The sequence below is a fragment of the Hemiscyllium ocellatum genome, chromosome 32 (assembly GCF_020745735.1).
Source record: "Hemiscyllium ocellatum isolate sHemOce1 chromosome 32, sHemOce1.pat.X.cur, whole genome shotgun sequence".
Lineage (NCBI taxonomy): Eukaryota > Metazoa > Chordata > Chondrichthyes > Orectolobiformes > Hemiscylliidae > Hemiscyllium > Hemiscyllium ocellatum.
In genome coordinates, this window is record NC_083432.1 from 11118600 (window position 1) to 11133318 (window position 14719).

The following is a 14719-nucleotide window of genomic DNA, read 5'->3' on the forward strand; positions in this document are numbered from 1 at the left end:
CAACTGAAACAATATATTGAACAAACCAAGATTGCTATTAAGTGTTTCATCTTCAAGAATGGGTTGCAGGTTTCAGTTCATTAATATATAAATCCCAGAACTTCTTTCCAGTCACATTCTCAAGGTAACAAAGTTTTATTTTAAAAAAGTGACATCTCAGCTCAGACAATGCTTGAAAGGTATGAGTTTAGAGTCTGTCTATATCCCACTCTTGAGCCAGACTGGTTCTATTCGCAAAGTAGAAACTCAAAATGTTACATGGATTGACTGCCTGCAGATTGGGTGCTTTTTGAACAAAATAGAATGTATCTGCAACTACAATTCTGCAAGTTCAAATTTACCCCATAGACTTGGATGTGTGTGCGCATGCATAGGTTTGGGGGTGAGGGGGGCGGAAGAGAGAAGAGAGAGGTGTGAGAGTGAGCGAGACAGAGAGACACAGACAGAGTGAGTGAGTGAGTGAGTGAGTGAGTGTGTGTGTGTGTGTGCATATCTATACACGCACGGGGAGAAAGGAGAAAGTGTGAGTGTCTGCATAAGCGCATGTTTTTGCATGTATGCATATGACCTACCTGGTTTTCTAAAGGGTAGGTCATGCTTCACAAACCTTATTGAACTCTTTGAGATGGGGACCATACAGGTGGACGAGCTGATGTGGTATATATGGATTTCAGTAAGACATTTGATAAGGTTATCAACGGTAGGCTATTGAAAAAAATACAGAAACATGGGATTGAGGATGATTTAGCAGTTTGGATCAGAAATTGGCTAGCTGAAAGAAGACAGGGGGTAGTGATTGATGGGAAATAGCCATCCTGGAGTTCAGTTATTAGTAGTGCACTGCAAGGGTTTGTTTTAGGTCCACTGCTGTTTGTCATTTTTATAAATGGCCTGGATGACGGCATAGAAGGATGGGTTAGTAAATTTGCGGATGACAATAAGGTCAATAGAGTTGTGGATAGTGACGAGTTTAATGCGGAAAAGTGTGAGGTGATTCACTGTGGAAGAAGCAACAGAAATGCAGAGTACTGGGCTAATGGTAAGATTCTTGGTAGTGCAGGTGCGCAGAGAGATCTCAGTGTCCAGATACGTAGATCCTTGAAAGTTGCCACCCAAGTTGATAGGTTGTTAAGAAGGCATACGGGGTGTTCGCTTTTAGTGGTAGAGGGACTGAGTTTCGGAACCATGAACCATGCTGCAGCTGTACAAAACTCTGGTGCAGCCGCACTTGGATTATTGCACACAGTTCAGGTCACCGCATTATAGGAAGGACTTGGAAGATTTGGAGGCTTACTAGGATGCTGCCTGGGTTACGGAAGGAAGGTCTAATGAGGAAAGGCTGAGGGACTTGAGGCTGTTTTCATTAGAGAGAAGGAGGTTAAGAGGTGACTTAATGGAGACATAGAAGATAACCAAGAGGGCTAGATAGGTTGGACAATGAGAGCCTTTTTCCTCGGATGGTGATGGCTAGCACGAGGCAACGTAGCTTTAAGTTGAGGGATGATAGATACAGGACAGATGTCAGAGGCCGTTTCTTTACACAGAGAGTAGAAGGGGCATGGAGCACATTGCCTGCAACAGTAGTAGACTCACCAACGTTAAGGGCATTTAAATGGTCATTGGATCGGCATATGGACGAGAATGGAATAGTGTAGGTTCAATGGGCTTCAAATTGGTTTTGCAGGTCGGCATAACATCGAGGGCGGAAGGGCCTGTACTACACTGTAATGTTCTTGGCAGAATGTATGCATAGTGTAACAGAGTATAAGCCTGTGAGTGTGTGCACGTGTGGAGATGTATGTCTGTGTGTCTGAGAGAGAGCATGTGTATGAGAAAGTGTCTGTAGAAACATGTGAATGCCTGCGCATGCATGTAAGCACATGCGGGAGAGAGTGTGCGAGAGGGAGAGCGAGAGAAAAAAATGGGGTCAGTGTACTGTGACATGAACCCAAGGTTCTGGTCGAGGTCATCGCCATGGGTACTGAACTTAGCTATCAGCCACTTTTTGGCAACTCTGTATCGTTGCATTTCCCAAAGACCGTCTTGGAGGATGGTCACCCGAACACCCGAGGCCAAATGTCCTTGACTGCTTAAGTGTTCCCCAACTGGGAAGAAACATCTCTGTCTGGTGATTGTTGTGTGGTCTCCATTCATCTGTTGTCGTGGAGTCTCCTTGTTCTCGCCAATGTACCATGCCTCGGGACATCCTGCCTGTAAGGTATGAGAGACAACATTGGACGAGTCACAGGAGTATCTGCCATGGACATCGTGGGTAGTGTCCCCTGGTGTAATGGTAGTATCTATGTCAACACATTGACACACCTTGCAACTGGTGCCCTGACAGGGTTGTACAATGCTGTGGCCAAAGTTGTCCTGAAGGTTGGGCAGCTTGCTGTGAACAATGGTCTGTTTAAGGATCGGCGGTGGGTTAAAGGCGAGTAGTGAAGGTGTAAGGAAGGTCTTGGCGAGGTGTTCATCCTCATTGATAATATCTTGCAGGCTGCGAAGAACATGGCATCGTTCCTCCACTCCCGGTAAGTACTGAACAAAGAATGATCATATCCCAAGTCTGTCTCCTGAGGAGGTCATTACGGCTTCTCACTGTGGCACGTTGGAACGGATGATCGATGAGTTGAGCATCATACCCTGTTCTTATGAGGGCGTCCTTCAGCACCTTCAGGCATCCATCGTGTTCCTCCTCATCTGAACAAATTCTGGTATGCTCAGAGCTCATCCATACGGGATGGTTGTTTTAATAAGTTTAGGGTAGAAGCTAGAGAAGTGCAGCATCATGAGGTTATCCGTGGGTTTGCGGTAGAGTGAGGTACTGAGGTGCCTGTCCTTGATGGAGATGAGAGTGTCCAAGCATGAGACAGATGCTAAAGAGTAGTCCATGGTAAGTTTGATGATGGGATGAAACTTGTTCATATTACTGTGTAGTCATTTCAGTGACTCCTGCGACTTCAATGAAGAAAATGTCATAAATGTATTTGGTAGGCAAAAGTGAGTACTGCAGATGCTGGAGATTAGAGTCAAGGGTGTGGTGCTGGAAAAGCACAGCAAGTCAGGCAGCATCCGAGGAGCAGGAAAATCAATGTTTCGGGCAAAAGTCCTTCATCAAGAATAGGCTGGGAGCCTCGGGGGTACAGAAATAAATGGAAAGGAGGGTGGGGCTGGGGTAAGATAGCTGAGCGTGCAATAGTTGGATGGAGGTGGGGGCAAAGGTGATAGGTCAAAGGGGAGGGGTGGTGCAGGTAGGTGAGAAGGAAGATGGACCAATGGGATAAGTCATGAGGATGGTGCTGAGCTGGAAGGTTGGAACTGGGGTAAGGTGGGGGGAGGGAAAACGAGGAAACTGGTGAAATCCACATTGATGCCATGGAGTTGGAGGGTCCCAAGGCGGAAGATCAGGTGTTATTCCTCCAGGCCTTGGGTGGTAAGGGAGTGGTGATGGAGGAGGCCCAGGACCTGCATGTCCTCACAGGCCAGGCAGCATCCGGGGAGCAGGAAAATCGTGTTTCGGGCAAAAGCCCTTCATTTGCTTCCTGATTAAGGGCTTTAGCCCGAAGCATCGGTTTTCCTACTCCTCAGATGCTGCCTGACCTGCTGTGCTTTTCCAGCTCCACTCTGATCTAAACTCTGGCCTCCAGCATCTGGAGTCCTCATTTTTGCCTGCATGTCCTCAGCAGAGTGGAGTTGAAGTGTTCAGCTATAGGTGGGGTTGGTTGGTGCGGGATGTCCCAAAGACGTTCTCGAAGCACTCTCCAAGTCGGCGTCCTGTCTCCCCAATGTAGAGAAGTCTGCATCAGGAGCAACAGATTCAGTAAATGACATGAGGAAGTGCAGGTGAAACTTTGATGGATGTGGAAGGCTCCTTTGGGGCCTTGGACAGAGGTTCGGGGCAGGGGGTGGGGGTGAGGATGCAGGATTTACAATTCCTGTGGTGGCAGGGGAAGGTGCTGGGTGGGAGGGTTGTTTGGTGGCGTGGACCTGACGAGGTAGTCATGCAGTGAACGGTCTTTCCGGAAAGCAGATGGGGGGAATCTATCTCTAGTGGTGGGGTCCGTTTTTAAGTGCGATGTATACGGAAGTTGGGGGGTGGGGGGGGGGGGCGGGGAAGAAGAGGTTGGAAGGTGAGGACCGGGTGGATCTGTCCTTGTTGTGGTTGGAGGGATGGGGATCAAGGGCGGAGGTGCAGGAAATGGATGAGATGTGCGAGAGGGCATCATCAACCACATGGGAGAGGAAATTGCGGTCTTTCAAGGAGGCTGCCATCTGGTGTGTTGTGCTGTAGAAATGGTCCTCCTGCGAGCAGATGCGGTGGAGGCAGAGAAATTAGGAATAAAGGATAACATTTTTGCAGGAGGCAGGGTGTAATCCAGGGAGTTGTGGGAATCGGTGGGTTTGTAGAAAATGTCAGTGTTGAGTCAGTCACCGTTGATGGAGATTGAGAGATCCAGGAAGGGGAGAGGTATCAGAGATGGTCCAGGTGAATTCAAGGTCAGGGTGGAATGTGTTGGTGAAGTTGACGAACTGTTCAACCTCCTTGTGGAGCACGTAGTGGCGGCATTTGAGGTCATCAATGTAGCGGAGGAAAAGGTGGGGAGTGGTGCCGGTGTAACTGCACAAGATAGACTGTTCCACATAGCCGACAAAGAGACAGGCAAAGCTGTGGCCCATGTGGGTGACCGTGGCTATCCCTTTCATCTGGAGGAAGTGGGAGGATTCGGAGGAGAAATAGTTGAGGGTGAGGTCCAGTTCAACCAAGCGATAAAAGTGTCAATGGAAGGGCACTAGTGGGGACAGCAGGTGAGGAAGAAACAGAGGGCTTGGAGGCCCTGGTCATGGTGAATGCAAGTGTATAGGGATTGGATGTCCATGGTGAAGATGAGGCGTTGGAGACCAGGGAAACAGACATCTTGGAGGAGGTGGAGGGCGTGGGTAGTACCTGAACATATGTGGGGAGTTCCTGGACCAGGGGAGATAGGACAGTATCAAGGTATGTGGAGATGAATTCAGTGGGGCAGGAGCAGGCTGAGACGAAAGGTTGGCCAGGGTAGTCAGGCTTGTGGACCTTAGGTAGGAGGTAGAACCGGGCCGGAGGGATTCCCAAACTGTGAGGTTGGAAGCTGTGTGTAGGAGATCCCCTGAGGTGATGGAGTTGTGTATGGTCTGGAAGATGAGGGTTTGGTGATGGGAGGTGAGGTCGTGATCGAGGGGGAGGTGAGGTCATGGTTGAGGGGGTGGTAAGAGGAGGTATCTTCAAGGTGGCACCTGGCTTCAGCAGTGTAGACGTCAGTGCACCAAACTACCACTGCACCCACCTCTTGTCCGCTGGTTTGATGGTGAAGTTGGGGTTGGGGTTGGAGCAGAGGAAATGGAGGGCTGCGTGTTTGGGGGGGGGGGGGGTGGGGGCATGGTCAGGTTGAGGCAGGAGTCTTGATTGAAAAAGTCAGCTCAGAGGCAGAAAAAGTGTTTAAGGTCACAATGCATGCTGAACTTATTGATCCATGAACGGGGGGGGATGAAGGTAAGGCCATTTCTGAGGACTGATTGTTCGTCCTCAGTGAGGGGGAGGGAAGGTTGGTGAAAACTCGCTGGGCTAGGAGCTAGGACCTGGTATAAAGCTGGAGTTGAGAGTGGGCGACGGAAACTGTAACTGGAGTGGGCGCGGTAGTGGGAGGACCAGGGGTGACGTCATTTGTGGGACAGTAGTGGTGACAGTGGGATCCCTGGCGGGTGGAGGTGGGGGGGGGGGGGGGTCTACAGGTGAGCTGTGAACAGTGTACAGGCGTCAGCACTCAATATCAATAATTGCCAATATCCAGATACTATCTGATAACTCATGCACTTCATCCCCACCCACTACGTCTTCACTTTTGACAAACTGCTCTGTCTCTAGACAAACAGAACGGCCATGGGGACCAGAGGTGCACCCCAATATGTCAATGTTTTCATGCACAAGTTGGAACAAGACTTCTTTGCTGCACAGAACCTCCAACCAGCACTACACACCAGATGTACTGATGTCATTTTCTTTCTCTGGACCCAGGGCAAGGAGTCACTGAAACAACTACACAGTAATAGCAACACGCTTCATCCCACCATCAGACTGACCACTGACTACTCTTGAGAATCCTTCCCATTCTTGGATACACATCTCCGTCAAGGACGGGCAACTCAGTACCTCACTCTACAGCTAACCCATAGATAACCTCACGAGCCTGCACTTCTCTAGCTTCAACCTGAAACATGTTACAGCAGCCATCCCCTACAGATGAGCTCTGTGCATACAAGGATCTGTTCGGATGAGGAGGAACGTGAAGGTGCTGAAGTATGCCCTCAAAAGAATAGATACGATGCTCAACTCATCGACTGCCAGTTCCAACATGCCACAGCGAGAAACTGGAACAAGCTCAGGAGACAGACTCTGAATACGACCAACTGAGTACCCTTCATTCTCCAGTACTTCCCAGGAGACAAAAATCTACACCATGTTCTTCGCAGTCTACGACACATTATTGATGACGATGAGTACCTCGCCAAGATATTCCCTACACCTCCACTTCTCGTCTTTAAACAACCGCAAATCTTAAAACAAACCATTGTTCAGAGCAAACTATCCAGCATTCAGGACAACCTCGACTACAGCACCATATAGCCCCATCAGGACAACCACTGCAAAACATATTAAGAGTGTTGACGTGGATACTATCATTACACGTGGGTTACCACTCACCACATGCATGGCAGGTACTCATGTCACTTGGCCAACATTGTCAATCTCATTTAATGCAGGCGAGGATACCCTGCGGGATGATACATTGACAAGACCAAGCAGACACTACAAGAAAGGATGAATGGACACTGCACAACCATCACCAGACAGGAACGTTCCCTTCCATTTGGGGAACACTTCAGCGGTCAAGGACATTTGGCCTCGGATGTTCGGGTGACCGTCCTCCAAGGTGGACTTTGGGACACACAACAATACAGTTCTTGAGTAGAGGCTGATAGCCAAGTCCATGAGGATAGCGTCAACCGGGATCTTGGGTTCATGTCATACTACAGGTGACCACACAATGCTATAAACTCTCACACACACTCTTATACATGCACGCAGACCCTCATACACACGTTCTCTCTCAAACATACTCACGCACACACCATCTCACACTAGTGCACACACTTTATCAAGACACGTATGCATACACACAAGCTATGGAGTGAAAATGCATTTGCAGATTTATATTTGTAGATACATTCTATGTTGGAGTTCTGTTCGCCGAACTGGGAATTTGTGTTGCAGACGTTTCATCCCCTGTCTAGGTGACATCCTCAGTGCTTGGGAGCCTCCTGTGAAGCGCTTCTGTGATCTTTCCTCTGGAATTTGTAGTGGTTTGAATCTGCCGTTTCCGGTTGTCAGTTCCAGCTGTCTGTTGCAGTGGTCGGCATAATGGGTCCAGATCGATGTGCTTATTGATTGAATCTGTGGATGAGTGCCATGCCTCTAGCTTATTGATTGAATCTGTGGATGAGTGCCATGCCTCTAGGAATTCCCAGGCTGTTCTCTGTTTGGCTTGTCCTATAATAGTAGTGTTGTCCCAGTCGAATTCATGTTGCTGGTCATCTGCATGTGTGGCTACTAAGGATAGCTGGTCGTGTCATTTCGTGGCTAGTTGGTGTTCATGGATGTGGATCGTTAGCTGTCTTCCTGTTTGTTCTATGTAGTGTTTTGTGCAGTCCTTGCATGGGATTTTGTACACTACATTGGTTTTGCTCATGCTGGGTATTGGGTCCTTCGTTCTGGTGAGTTGTTATCTGAGAGTGGCTGTTGGTTTGTGTGCTGTTATGAGTCCTGGTGGTCGCAGAAGTGGTTCTGAAACGACATGACCAACTATCCTTAGTAGCCAACACGCAGATGACAAGCAAAATGAATTCGATTGGGACAACACTACTATTTTAGGACAAGCCAAACAGAGAACAGCCAGGGAATTCCTAGAGGTTGATCCGCAGATTCAATCAATAAGCACATCGATCTGGACCCATTATGCCGACCACTGCAACAGACAGCTGGAACTGACAACCGGAAACGGCAGATTCAAACCACTACAAATTCCAGAGGAAAGATCACAGAAGCGCTTCACAGGAGGCTCCCAAGCACTGAGGATGTCACCTAGACAGGGGACAAAATGTCTGCAACACAAATTCCCAGCTTGGCGAACAGAACCTCAACCACGAGCACCCAAGCTACAAATCTTCTCACAAACTTTAGATACATTCTATTTTGTTCAAAAGTGCACAATCTGTAGGCAGTCAGTCCATGTGACATTTTATAAATTTCTACTTTGGAAACAACCAGTCTGACTCAAGGTTGGAATACAGACAGACTCTAACCTCACACCTCTAGTGCACTGTCTGAGTTGAGATGTCACTTTCTGATAAAACAAGTTATCTCAGGAACATAATTTGAAAGTAGTTCTGGGATTTACATATTAATGAACTGAAACCTGCAGCCCATTCTAAGTGATTAAGCCTTAACAACAATCTAGGTTTGTTCAATACATCTGTTACTAGAAGTTCTCTGTCCCATGATCCTGCCCCAGTAGCTACCTGATGAAGGAGCAACACTTGAAAAACTTGTATCTCCAAATAAACCTGTTGGACTATAACCTGGTGTGTTATTTTTAACTTTGTCCATCCCAGTCCAACACCAGCAACTCCACATCATTGTTCGATGAAGAGAATTTCAGACCTCAGCCTTCACAGTATTCCTTCAGAAACACTATCAATCCTGCCGAACAAATCTAAAAATCAATCATAAGCCAATTATTATGTTGTGAAATATGCCAAAGCATTTTAAAGGCTACAAAACGAATTACAGAGCATGAATGGGGAAGTTAGCTGAGCAACCCAAGGAGCTGAGGTAGTTGGCTTGATGTACGTCAAGAAATGAAGGAAAACGTTTGGACAAGCCTCAATCTCACAAGTGATTTGGACAAAAATGTAGCTGATCTAGGTTTGCGGATGAAGCAAAGATTGGTGGAACAGGAAGTGAGGAGGATTGTCAGCAGGATATAGATCTGTTGGAGGAATGGGCAGAAAAATGACAGGTGGAGCTTAATCCAGACAAATGTGAGGTGATGCATTTTGGAAGGGGAAGTACAGATGGAAATTATACAGTTAATGATAGAACCTTTAAAAGTCTTGATATGAAGAGGGATCTGGGTGTGCAGATCCTCCATGTATGTAAGTGCATGTGTGCGAGTATGTGTGTATGTGGGTATGTGTGCATGAACGTGAATGTGTCAGAAGATATGTATGAAGCAAGATTTTCACACAAAGAGTGGTGCACCTGGAACACACTGCCAGGAGGTGGTGGAGGGCGCAGTCACATTTAGATTAGATTAGATTACTTACAGTGTGGAAACAGGCCCTTCGGCCCAACAAGTCCACTCCGACCCGCCGAAGCTCAACCCACCCATACCCCTACATTTACCCCTTACCTAACACTACGGGCAATTTAGCATGGCCAATTCACCTGACCCGCACATCTTTGGACTGTGGGAGGAAACCGGAGCACCCGGAGGAATCCCACGCAGACACGGGGAGAACGTGCTAACCACTGTGCCACCGTGCCGCCCACTTGCAGCATTCAACATACACCTGGACAAATGCATGAATAGGAAGGGAATAGAGGGATACGAATCATTATCTGGAGGGCCGATGGGCTTGTTCCTGTCCTGTTTTCTTCTTTTTCTGCATGATGAAGTTTGAGATGCTGAGACAGGTCAGGACAGCTAGAGAAGTGGAGTCTCAAGGAGAAGAGGTAAACACTGTTGCTGCAGTGAGTGAGAGAAGACATAGAAGACAATTTAAGTATGCTTGGTTAAAATCAGACTCATGTGACTGGGTGGAACAGGCTCAAAAAGCTGTTGTTCATTTTTACTAATTTTCTCATACACAAATAAACAAGTGAAATGGATAATTAAAACCTAATCCTTAGAGTAACTGTGAAAGCCTATAACAATACAATTAGCCAAAAGTTAAGACTGATTAATTCATCTTGAGGGCATGTTAATTTTGTGGCCTGGAAGGACATCCTCCAAAGTGATATGTTTTTAAAACTAGCATAAGAGAGAGTTCAGAAATGTGGTTTGTGCTTAACACAATTAGAGCTTAAAATTCCACAACATTGCTGCCCTTACACCAATTTCAGGTAATTTGCAGCAATGAAACCAGAACAAATGAACAGGAACATTAGATCAATGAGTCTCAAATAATCTGTTATCTGTCAGACAATTTAATGGTCTTAGTCAGGATATGTTCCATAAATGGTTGTGTCATCAGAAAGAAGCAGCTGTCACTGACAAGGCATAAACTTCAGACTCTAAACTTCAGATATAATCAAATCATACAACATAAAGGAAACCTTCACCCTTCTGGGGAGGTTTCACATGTCACACTTGGATTAGACCCTTATTAATACTAAAGGGAAGATATCACATTTTTCTTAACATAACCAAAAGTTTTGCACCTGTCATTTGACTAATGTGTGAAGGTCAAAAACCCGTCCCCAAATCATCTGATGTTTAAACTGACACATGTGTCACGAGAAGAATTTATAATATCATTCAACAGCATTCTCTGTCTCTTAGAACATAGAACATAGAAAAATACAGCACAGAACAGGCCCTTCAGCCCACGATGTTGTGCCGAACATTTGTCCTAGCTTAAGCACCTATCCATGTATCTATCCAATTGCCGCTTAAAGGTCACCAATGATTCTGACTCTGCCACTCCCACAGGCAGCGCATTCCATGCCCCCACCACTCTCTGGGTAAAGAACCTACCCCTGACATCCCCCCTACACCTTCCACCCTTCACCTTAAATTTATGTCCCCTTGTAACACTCTGTTGTACCCAGGGAAAAAGTCTCTGACTGTCCACTCTATCTATTCCCCTGATCATCTTATAAACCTCTATCAAGTCACCCCTCATCCTTCGGCGTTCCAATGAGAAAAGGCCGAGCACTCTCAATCTATCCTCGTATGACCTATTCTCCATTCCAGGCAACAGCCTGGTAAATCTCCTCTGCACCCTCTCCAAAGCTTCCACATCTTTCCTAAAGTGAGGCGACTAGAACTGCACACAGTACTCCAAATGTGGCCTTACCAAGGTTCTGTAAAGCTGCAATATCACCTCATGACTCTTGAATTCAATCCCTCTGCTAATGAACACTAATACACCACAGGCCTTCTTACAAGCTCTATCCACCTGAGTGGCAACTTTCAAAGAGCTATGAACATAGACCCCAAGATTCCTCTGCTCCTCCACCTTACTAAGAACCCTACCGTTAACCCTGTATTCCGCATTCTTATTTGTCCTTCCAAAATGGACAACCTCACACTTGACAGAGTTGAATTCCATCTTCCACTCCTCAGCCCAGCTCTGTATCATATCTAAGTCCCTTTGCAGCTGACAACAGCCCTCCTCACTATCCACAACTCCACCAATCTTCGTATCGTCTGCAAATTTACTGACCCACCCTTCGACTCCCTCTTCCAAGTCATTAATAACAATTACAAACGGCAGAGGACCCAGAACTGATCCCTGCGGAACTCCATTTGTAACTGGGTTACAGGCTCAATATTTACCATCTACCACCACTCTCTGACTTTGACCGGTTAGCCAAGTTCTCTATCCAACTGGCCAAATGTCCCACTATCCCATGCCTCCTGACTTTCCGCATAAGCCTACCATGGGGAACCTTATCAAATGCCTTACTAAAATCCATGTACACTACATCCACTGCTCTACCCTCATCCACATGCTTGGTCACTTCCTCAAAGAATTCAATAAGACTTGTAAGGCAAGACCTACCCCTCACAAATCCGTGCTGGTTGTCCCTAATCAAGCAGTGTCTTTCCAGATACTCATAAATCCTATCCCTCAGTACCCTTTCCATTACTTTGCCTACCACCGAAGTAAGACTAACTGGCCTGTAATTCCCGGGGTTATCCCTAGTCCCTTTTTTGAACAGGGGCACAACATTCGCCACTCTCCAGTCCCCGGTACCACCCCCGTTGACAGTGAAGATGAAAAGATCATTGCCAACGGCTCTGCAATTTCCTCTCTTGCTTCCCACATAATCCTAGGATATATCCCGTCAGGGCCGGGAGACTTGTCTATCCTCAAGTTTTTCAAAATGCCCAACACATCTTCCTTCCTAATAAGTATCTCCTCTAGCTTACCAGTCCGTTACATACTTTCCTCTTCAACAATACAGTCCCTCTTACTTCATATTCTTACAGTTTTAATTGTATCAAGTTCAGATGTACTTTGTACTGTGGGTAAATGTAAGCCAAACATGTCTAAGAATAGGCTTTAACCTAACATAAGAACAAGAGTAGGGCGTTAAGCTTCAAGCTTGTTGTGACACTTAAATTGATCATGATAGATCTGTGCCTCAATTCTATTCTACCTTCCCCTGATCCTATGCCCAACCAAGCTGTATTAACTAATAAAAATCTGCTAATTTCAGTCTTAAAAGTATCAATTGGCTCAGCATTTTCATCCTTTAAAGGAGACAGTTCAAGCTGTACACTACTTGAAAAATTATATCTTGATTACACTCATAATTGAACTAAACTTTAAATTTTAAAGTTATGCCTCACCACTGACTTTTTTTTCTTCCCCTGTGTATCTGAGAGTTCAAATTAGATCACTCTCAAACCTTCTTAACAAATAAGGATGATTAGCCAAAATTATGCAACCTGTCCTAACTTTATTAGGTATTTTCATTACCATTTCTACTTAGGCTGTGTGCTATTTCTGATCACCCTGCCACAAAAATCCCACTGCTCCACCACAACTTCAAATCTATTAGCATTACAAAAACATTGTGATTTGTCCTTCTCAGTTCCAAAGTGGATGACTGGAGCAAATCACGTTAAACATTCCACTAGTCAGAGTCTATTCTCCTGATCCCTATTCTGACTATTTTGAATGCTGATTTCAAATTTCATGCTGTTCGTCACTCATTCTTGGGATATATTGCTGTTCTCAATTAAGTAATTAGATGCAGTATTATTCAGTCAAGTGGGATTCTATTTTGAGGCAGTAACACCTCCAATTCTGGGCTATTTCATTTTTGATAATAACTGCTTCTGAAGAACTTTGTCAAATTCCTTCAAGGAAGGTAATGGACAAAATTTGTGACATTTTCCATTTGGCCTCCTCAAAAACAAACTAGATTAATCAAGCATAGTGTAGCCTTGAAAAAGCTATGCATACACTCAAAGTTCTTCTTGCCCAAGTGCTCTAGGTTGCACATATGTTGTGTTACTGCCTCAAAATAGAATTCCATTTGACTAAGTAATACTGCATCTAATTACTCAACTGAGAACAGCAACATATCTTAAGCATGAGTGACAAACAGCATGTAATTTGAAATCAACATTCAAAACACTTACCACTATATTGAGGTATTTAGAGCTTTTAATGAGAAATACATACCATATTCACATACTAAAGATTATGACTCTAATGCTGGTCAGGAAAAGGTGTTGCAGATTCCAATGTGTACTGGTTTGAACTTCACCTAGATCTTCTTTCAATGTCATAAATAATTATTAATAAAAATGTTTGTACATGGCTCTTACATGTAAAATATTACTTACAATGCAACAGTAACTACAACTCAAAAGAATAATTCATTGGCTTTAAAGTGATACGGAAGGAATCCAGTGGTTAAGGGCACTATACAAATGCAAGCTTTTTAATGTTTATGTGAATATTTAATAAGCATACTTTTTGGCCAACTGCCAAACGGACATTAATGTAGATGGAATAGGAGAATGAAATACAACAGAACAGTAATCAATTGTGGGAAATATTTCCTTAACTATTGTCTCAAAAAATGTTACAAATTAATTGAATGCCATGCTTGTGCAAATAAGACCAGTTACTATTTGCCAACTTGTTATTAACAGAAATGCATTTTTAAATGGATACAGTACAGATATTACTCAATTCCTATATGAAGCAACTTTACCGTTTCAAATTGCATGTTTGTTTCCTTGAATTCATAATAAAGTGACATTTTACCTGTTATTTTCTTTACAGGTTGAAGGCGGACACTAATAGATTGATGTGTGAGCAGAGGGGATGAGGGGAGGGAGCGGGACATCCCTTCCATTATTCGTATGTGCTGCATTCCTTCAGAAACTGGGAGGTTCGGCACAGCGTAATCTGGCTCAAAAGCACAGTCGTTCTCAGTATTGGACACACCTTGACAAAAAAAAAATAAATATTTAGCCAGAATATGTCAGACATCTCAGCACAACTTTAGACTGATGTATATAAAGAGCAGACAAGAGAACTGCTGTAAACCTGCCACTTCTGGGTTAATTTTTCTACAAGTTCTTTCGTCAAGAGCTGGCAGCTGTCACCTATGGTGAGGATACAAATTTAGTCAGACAGTAGATGATTTTTCTACCCAGAAGTAGATGACACAGACCAAAAACAAATGCCATATCTTGGGGATAAGTTCAATAACAACAATTAATGTCTAAACTTCAGATTAAGAATGCTTGGCAACAGATGGCAGAGATACAAAAGCTGTTTGAGAAAGCAAGATATCCAACGATAAATAGACTCAATAAAAGGGGTAATCTATAATGTGCTTCCAGAGACACACTCTATCTGAACAAATTTG

General features: G+C 44.9%; 1 protein-coding gene across 5 annotated transcripts in view; it reads right to left on the reverse strand.

Moving 5' to 3' along the window:
- The window catches only part of LOC132830691 (protein TANC2), a 996151-nt gene that overhangs the window by 489246 nt on the left and 492186 nt on the right, over positions 1-14719 (reverse strand). For all 5 annotated transcript variants that reach the window (XM_060848498.1, XM_060848499.1, XM_060848500.1 and 2 more), the window contains one exon: positions 14110-14292. In XM_060848498.1, coding sequence (XP_060704481.1) covers positions 14110-14292 — 183 coding nt within the window. The remainder of the gene's footprint in view (positions 1-14109; positions 14293-14719) is intronic.